The 8681-nt window shown below is 40.4% G+C and overlaps 1 protein-coding gene across 1 annotated transcript; it reads left to right on the forward strand.

Moving 5' to 3' along the window:
- Positions 1-3099: 3099 nt before the first annotated feature.
- On the forward strand, positions 3100-8131 carry LOC146628860 (plasminogen receptor (KT)-like). The gene is made up of 4 exons (XM_085358135.1): positions 3100-3191; positions 6170-6300; positions 6417-6526; positions 7424-8131. Exons 1-4 carry the CDS (start codon positions 3111-3113, stop codon positions 7549-7551), a joined length of 450 nt encoding a protein of 149 aa, XP_085214261.1. The 5' UTR covers positions 3100-3110; the 3' UTR covers positions 7552-8131.
- The last annotated feature ends 550 nt before the right edge of the window (positions 8132-8681 follow it).

Below are 8681 nucleotides of genomic sequence, written 5' to 3' on the forward strand. Positions count from 1 at the left end.
TAGTCCAGTTAGAGCCAAATAAAGTTGGCACTGACATTAGGTTGTCTTCACCTTTTCCATTTCCATAGAGGAGAATTAAAGGTATTGTGCTAAAAATGAAAGTAAATAAATTAATATAGCTTGAATTTTGTTGACCAAGAACAATAAAATGCAAAGGCAAACGCAAATACAGTCATGCAAACAACAGTTGAAAACCCAGCCAGTCACGGCAGAAGGCTGCTCCTTCCTGAGCCTGGTTCTGCTGGAGGTTTCTTCCCAACGGGGAGTTTTTCCTCCCCACAGTTGCCAAGTGCTTGCTCATGGGGGATCATCAGATTGCTGGCCTGTCTCTAATGCTGTAGGGTGGTCCCTACAGTATTGGAGACAAATGTAGGGTGGTCCCTACAGTATTAGAGACAACTGTAGGGTGGTCCCTACAGTATTAGAGACAACTGTAAGGTGGTCCCTACAGTATTAGAGACAACTGTAGGGTGGTCCCTACAGTATTAGAGACAACTGTAAGGTGGTCCCTACAGTATTAGAGACAAGGCCAGCAATCTGATGATCCCCTATGAGCAAGCACTTGGCAACTGTGGGGAGGAAAAACTCCCCGTTGGGAAGAAACCTCCAGCAGAACCAGGCTCAGGAAGGAGCAGCCTTCTGCCGTGACTGGCTGGGTTCTCAACTGTTGTTTGCATGACTGAGATGGTAAGAGCCTAATTAACCCCATTATACCCCAATTATTAGTTATTTCCCTATTAAAATCGTCATAGTCCAGTTAGAGCCAAATAAAGTTGGCACTGACATTAGGTTTGTCTTCACCTTTTCCATTTCCATAGAGGAAAATTAAAGGTATTGTGCTAAAAATGAAAGTAAATAAATTAATATAGCTCGAATTTTGTTGACCAAGAACAATAAAATGCAAAGGCAAACGCAAATACATCCTACAGCATGTGACATCAGGTGTGCCACATAATGTCTGACCTCTTGGACCATTTTCCAGAACATGTGATGAATAGCCACAATTGCTAACTTGCACATGTTAGACACTGTGGTAATGGATTGTCCTAAAAATCCAGTTCCTCTCCTGATGATAGAAACCCCTCTATGAAGAATCCCATTATGTTCTTCTCTCCCTTCCAAGGGACTAGGTCTTAGGTCTGGGATCGTGGATTCAGCAGGGTCTGATGCATCTCGATTTGAATTTTCCCATAGCTGATGTCTTTGAATCACAGAAGGCTGCTGCTGTATATGTTCAGGGTGAAGAATTTCACACACTTGGTTTAAACCGCTATTCTGATTATGCTGTCCTCTGCAGCTGCTGAAGCGGGGTTCAGGTATATGCTGATCTGGCAATGGTACCTCATGTTCCGCGTGTAAAATTTGGTTACCACAGCGAACTTCAGGTGCCTCGCATACAGTTTGGTCAGCAGTGGGTGAACGTTGGTCATCAAATCCCAACGTTTTTCTCATAATTTTGTGAGCATAAGTGCCCACAGTGCAAATCGCGCCCCAAACGGAGTTTGACATGTTTACAGATATATTTGCTAACTACACGCGCAAGATTAATGAAAACTGTTTTCTACGTGCGACCGTCCTAAAGGTAAACTGTGTTGAAGCACCTCTATTTATAGACTCATGTGGCAGAGATGGTGACGTCAACCGTCACGGGAGACTGTGACGTGCGGTCGACCGTCACGTCACAGTCTCCCCTTTGAGAAGATCAAAGGATCAAAGAATAGCTCCGTGTCATTCCGCGCATGCTCAGATCATGCGTATTGAAATGAACGGGATATTTATTTATTCATTTTAAATACCTTGCTATATAACAAAGGCGACTGCGCACTCAAAGGACGAGGAGAGTTCAAAATAGGGCTGTTCGATATAACGACACATATGGATGACGATATGAAAAAGTCTATCGCTTCATATTACGGCAATATTTTTTCATGGTTTTTATGGCTGTATCCCAATTCAGGGTCTGCAGCCTTAAAGTACGCAGCCTCAATGGTCCTCAAGGGCCGTGTACTCAAAGACCGCTAAGGCCGGAAGTGCGAGGCTTGTGAAATGGGACGGTCTAGCCTCCGTCGCGCTGCCCAGGTTGCCTAGCAACCATGATAGCTGGAAACGTGTGGTTGACAGAAATTAAGGAGAACATATTTTGTTCGTTTGTTTGTTTCTACATGAGCTTTGTGTGATTTAATAAGCATCTGAGGCTGAGACCACAGGACTGTAAAACATGATTGTTGCATGCTTGCATATTTCTGAAAACATCTTAGTGGTGTGGCAGCCATGGGTTGAGCCAGCCCTGCAAACCCTGTGGATGGACGATGCAGTGGACAGTGGGAGGAAGCATCCTAAAGCTCTCTTTGCAGACCAGCCTGTGTGATTCTCCACTCGCCGACCAGAAAAGACAAACGGCGGGTCTCAGTTGCAGCACCTCATCCATTCTGTATGCATGAATCTGCACGCATGCATCACCTTCATTCAAAAAAAAAGGAGCCAGCTATTTTATTACTGTTGACCTTGTAACATTTATCACTTTAAACATAGCACAAGTCAAAAAGCATACCTGATAGGCAATCATAAGATAAAGCTCGTAAGCACTTACCTGTGGAAGTGCTTCAGTATTTATTGCATTTGGCAGTAACTGTGGTTCTAGCTGAAGCATTTACAGTATTTTTGAAGGAGGCGAATTCATCGTCTTATCTGACAAAAATCAACGCCTTTTCCTGTTATTTGTGACCATTTTGTAAACAAATATGCTTCTTAGAGTTGACATTATTAAAAATCCTGAATTGGTGTAAAAGTTAAAAAAAAAAAACACTTTCCCCTCTTTTTCTCTGGTAAAACCTTTTGGTGGGCTGCAAATACTTCCTCTGTGTAGACAGTAGTCGTGTTGTTATTCGCTAACTTAACGGGAAAGCTTAAAATGAGTTGAGGCTTAAAGCTAAAGCTGAAGTGAAGAGACACTGAAGGACTGAAGAGGTCACTACATGCTGAAACAAATCCAGTTTGAAGCAGGTGGCTTTTCTAAGCCCGACTCTGGAATTTTGTTTGCTGTTGTGATGAGAGCAGAGCAGCACGTTTGAATGACTGCGTGTTTAATTCACAGAAACGCCAACGCAGCCATGGGTGTCCTGCTGTCCAAATCCATGGATGACAATTTAAAAAAGCAACAAGAATTCATGCTAACGAATGCACGGCTGCAGGTGAGTGAAAGTGCACCCACTCGCACATCACCTCTGACCTCTGCTGTGACATCTTTCACTAGTGAAAGATGGTGAAAGTGAAAAAGCAAAAAAAAAAAAAAGCAGATTTTTAATTATTTTTTAACACATAAAATTGCCCCAAACCTTCCCACCAAAAGGTTTTACCTTCATACTTTGAAATTGTACTAGTTGCAGATGCTGAAATGATGTCGGACTAAGTTTAAATTGTGCACTTGTTTATTTGCATTATTTTTGTATCAGCTCCATGAGTACAGGAGACGTCCACAGCAACTGTAGGTCTGCAAACATTTTTAATCTCTATGACTACAACCTGTGTACATATACTTTGTTCCTTTTTTCTTTTCTTTTTTTACTCTGGTGAAATGCACAGCTCTGGTTGTGTCGATGCCTTAATTGATTATTAATCTTTAGACCCACTACTTTCCCACTACTCTCTGGAGGAGGTAATTAACTACACTGCTCATTGTCTGAGTAGTGTGATCACTGTGCGTTACTTCCTTTGTCCCACACACTGACACAAACCCCTGTCCTAATGACGACACGCATACCATCTTTCTTTTAGTGTTTAAGTATTACTACACACCAAAGTCAAAAACCAGCCCAAAGTGATTTCACAGCAGGTACCACTGTGATTCTACTTAAAGAGGAAACTTGCACAGGTAGAAAAAAAGTTTGTTACCCTGGTGAAGATCATGCTATGGCTTCTGGACTGGGGTGAGCATACACTCAGCTTTAACCTCACTCTTCCTCAATTTTTAGTCACAAAAAGAAATTCTTCTGTGGAAATACACCACTGGGCTCAGATGTTCATATTGCTGTCTTAAGCAGGAGGAACTTTCTTTGGAAAGATGGAGTCAAAGAGGGTCAAAGCTTTCTGAAATCTTTCCAAATTACTGTAACTGTAAGATGCTTTTTTAAATGCCTATTTTCAATCCCCTGGCAATATTTCAATAGAATTGAAATCTTAGCATTGGTTAGGCACCTCAGGTCCTTGAGTCCTTTCTTTGTGGATTTACTAGTGCATTTAGGAACATTACTCCATATCCAATTTTGGACAAATCATTTTTAAAAGCATGAGAGCATACAGAGTGCCCAAAAGTCAAAGTTTGCAAACATGCAAAAAAAAAAAAACCTTAATCCACAAAAAAACCCTAACATGAAATATTTTGTATTCATCAGGAATACCTGCTGCACATATTTTCCGCATGTATTTGCTCTGCTTTTCTTTCTCACATGTTACATCTGTTTCTTTTCCTTCTTCCAATGTGTAGATCATGATGATTTGTGTGCATCTGTTTTCAAGTTAGTGTCCCGCTTTGTGTTCATACTTGCACCCTTCACAAATGTCACCCTCAGACTGCGTTGGTTCATTTCTGCTTTTTCCAGTCCTGTCCCAGAGTCACAGTCTGCTGCTTGTCTGAGCTTGCCAAAACCAAATCTTTTCCTTTTGATATTCCCACCAGCAGATATGTTTGTCTAGTTTTGAATTGCACATCTACACTAATAGGGCTAATTTATCACTTATGGGTTCGTAGCTATCCCATACAAACAGCCTGTAGAAACAGAAAATGGTAAAGAATGTTATACAAAGACCCTGAAGTCTTTAATGTAGATGACACATTATCATTATTATTGTTGTTATAAGTGTTCATTATTATAAACACTCATGAGTCATTTGGCATCAGCACAAAAATGAGAGGGAGATGGGCAGAATATTGAAGGAGCAGAGGCAGTGAAAGTGGATGAGTTTAAATAGCATCCAACCATCCAAAGTAACAGTGGGTGGAGACGAGTGTCAGCGGTAATTTGTGATGGATAGTTGCAGACTGAAAGGAAAGGTTTTTAAGATGCTATGATGTGTGGTTTAGAAAACTGGAGGTGACAGAGTTGAAGATGTTAAGATTTTTTTGTTTGGAGTGACCATGAAGGACATGATTAGGAATGAGTACATCAGAGGGCCATTTCAGGTTGAGTGCTTTGGAGACAAACTAACTAATAATGTGAAACTGGTGGCTGAGCAAAGATGTGCAGTGATCTTTACTTATGTTACGTATTTGTGTATATGGGCATATTGAACTGCTTCATTTTTATAAGATGGAGACCCTGCAGCATCTATGTACTTAGATGCTGGAGTGAGTTTCAGGATAGTTTATTCAAATTTAACATCCTCTATCTTCCATTTACTTCCTTTTTTGTGACCCAGATGAAGCCGTCATGAAAGCTGACCTTTCAGCGAACGTGTCACCCCATTTCCCGTTCCTGCAGCTCATACACATGGTGTGGAGGAGCGGGAAATGCTTTCTTTTCATAATTGCATTCTTCACTCATTCACAACATGGGCCGTTAAAGGGGGACACCCTTAAGTGTGCTCAGACTACTCACTAGTTTGTTTCAGCGGATGCTGGCTTTAAAAGAACAAACACTGTCAATTACAGAAGTCATTCCTGTAATTTCCATTGAACCTAAAGAGTGTACAGCCAAGAGTCGATGTCAGGAGTACGAAACACCCAGATTGTGGAGATGAAAAGTTTGTCACTTCCTCCTTCCCTAGAGCGTAGTGTTTGTAGTTGGCATGTTTACAGCAGTGGATTCCAGGGTTTAGTTTCATGACTTAAAAAAAATTCCAAAGAAACTTCTCAAGCATACATAGAAGTTCAGTCTGTGCTCCCAACTAATCACATCTCTGTTCACGTAATGTACACTTCCTACAAGTTTTTAGGGGCTTTTTTTTAAAAAGTACTAAGCCTTTGGTGCTTATGGAGATCTCTTTAAACTGTCTGTACTCTCATAAAACAATTAACTGATGAATCAGAGGATTATTACAGCTCTGATCAACAGTAATTGACTGAAATTGATTATAACTGAAAATGAAATCTTACCAAGCAGGGAAAATTTTATTTCATCATTTCTTCTTAATTTATTTGTGTGTGTCTGTGTGCGCGCGTGCACGTGCCCAGATGGAGCGCCAGATTCTGATGCAGAACCAGATGAGAGAGCGGCAGATGGCGATGCAGATCGCCTGGTCCAGAGAGTTTGTGAAATACTTTGGCAGTTTCTTTGCGGTGGCCACAGTGGGACTAACTGCAGGGTGAGATTCTAACACCTCACAAAGATCTGACACAAACACACACAGACTCATCTCTGTGTTGTGCTTTTATCTTTGCAGTTAAATATTGTCTTCTGTTTATCATCATTTTTCTTTAGAGCTATTAAAAGAAAGAACCCAGGCATGCTGGCTCCCATCATACCTCTCAGTTTCATATTTGCCTACCAGATGGACAGCGCCTATGGAACGCTTATTAATCGTATGAGAGGTAAAGCTACACACTTACAGGCATCATCATCTTAAGGAAACCTGTTTAACATTTAAAAAGAGGGTGCACAGACGGGTAAATAAATCCTTATCAAGCATTATATAGTGATTCTTTGCTTTGGTTTTCGAGGATTATTTTACTTTGAACAGCAGAACACAGACTCACTATATCCAGAAAACACAGGCTCTAATATACAGTTAGGTCCATATATATATATATTTAAATACGTGAATAGTGTCTGTTTACCAAAACAATTTCCACTTTCCGCTATGATGGGCATCTATATAATGTGTAGACGCCCAGCTTTCATATGAGAAAATCCACATTCAAATCGGATGAAGGTTTTGGAGTTCCGGCCCCTTAACGTGTGCCCCCCGCTTTTTAAAGGGACAAAAAGTAATTGGACATTTGACTGAAAGGCTATTTCATGGGCAGGTGTGGGCACTTCCTTTGTTATGTCATTATCAATTAAGCAGATAGAAGCCCTGGAGTTGATTTGAGGTGTGGCGCTTGCATTAGCACGATTCAAATGAATACATTTTATTTTATTTGTCCAGTTACTTTTGATGTCCTGAAATGATGGGATTGCATTTTAGTTCTCACATTTTTGTGCAATCTTTTTGTTCAACCCACTGAATTAAGGCTGACAGTCGGCAGTTCAACTGGATCTGAGTTAATTATATTTAAAGTTGTTATATTTAAAATTAATTGTGGTAATGAACAGAACCAAAATGCTAAAAAAGAAAAAGTCTCTGTCCAAATGGACCTTACTGTTTACCAAATAATGCATCTAAATGTTTAACAAATATTGTGTTTAGTTATTCATTAATGACATTTTTAAAAAAGATTGCAGTCACTAATTATACCCATTAAATGTGTTTTTCATGATGTCTTTAGGGGAAGCTGAGAATATCATGGAGACTGAAAATGACCGTCTACAGTTACCTCAAGGGACTCCAACCTTTGAGAGCATAGAGAAGGCCCGCCGTGCTAAAAGCAGCCTCAGCGCCTTCTTGGAGAAATAATGTAATTAGTTATTGTCTAACAGCGTGGTTCCAGAGAGGAGCTGCAGCCACTGTACATTTCGTTTTCAACAAACCACAAAGACGGGGAAGTGGCTCACAAAGAAACCTCAGGTTTAGCTGTCCAAAACATACCCACTCCCTAAACGATACACAACTATACTTTATGTAGCATTAAGGTAAAAGCGGCCTCAGCTCCTTCTTGGAGAAATAATGTAATAATTTATAGAACAAACGTCCTCTATCATGGAAAATTTTAAGGCTCTGCTATTTCTCTCTGTCAGGTTGACCTTATTGAACGAAAGGCTCCTTATTCTGTCTCATTTCAGTCTTTCAGATACACCAATCGGGCATTACATTATGACTACCTAACTAACACTGTGTTGGTCGCCCTTTTGCTGCCAAAGCGGCCCTGACCCATCACATGATATCTGGCACCAAGATGCCAGGTGTGGCCTCCGTGTTGAATAGTCTGAATCAGTGTTACTCACTTTGCTAGTGGTCATAATGTTATGCCTGATTGGTGTATGCCACATGTTGATCCATGAGTTAAGTTTTATTACAGTGTTATAAGAGCATTGTGTGACCACAGCAGATAACTTGTCTCTAAATATTGCACAATTGCAGTTATATCATCAGTGTTTTCTTTAGGTTGTTATTTTCTAGGGTTTGTGTAACGCTAAGTTATTTAAGGACTAGTTTATGTCAATGGATGAATTTACTGACTGACGCGCAGAAGAAATAGTTCTTTATGGAGCCCAGATGGTGTGAATGATGAGACCAAAAACTGCAATGTCTTGTACCAAAAATATATTGAATAAATAGGGGAAAGGGGAAATGGAACAAAATAATTAACACAACACACAACGTAAATGTCCACAATTAAATAATAAATCAGTGCTGTGATTTTTCTGTGCAAGAGTCCTTTTGCTAAGAGTCCTTTTTTTGGTCCTTTTCTTTTTAAAGTTCACTTTTAAGGTATTCCTCCTTAGGGTCCAGCTTCATACAAGGGGGAAATATGTCCGTAATCCAAAGACGGCTAAGTGGGGGAAAAGAAAGAATGGTCCTACCGGCTCGCCACTTCAATATGAAGAAGATCAATTCAAAGAGGGAAAAAAAACCTGACCTGTAGG

The sequence above is a fragment of the Diplotaxodon limnothrissa genome, linkage group LG7 (assembly GCF_057381915.1).
Source record: "Diplotaxodon limnothrissa isolate DT_005_m linkage group LG7, D_limnothrissa_male_GT1.1, whole genome shotgun sequence".
In the NCBI taxonomy this organism is placed as follows: Eukaryota; Metazoa; Chordata; class Actinopteri; order Cichliformes; family Cichlidae; genus Diplotaxodon; species Diplotaxodon limnothrissa.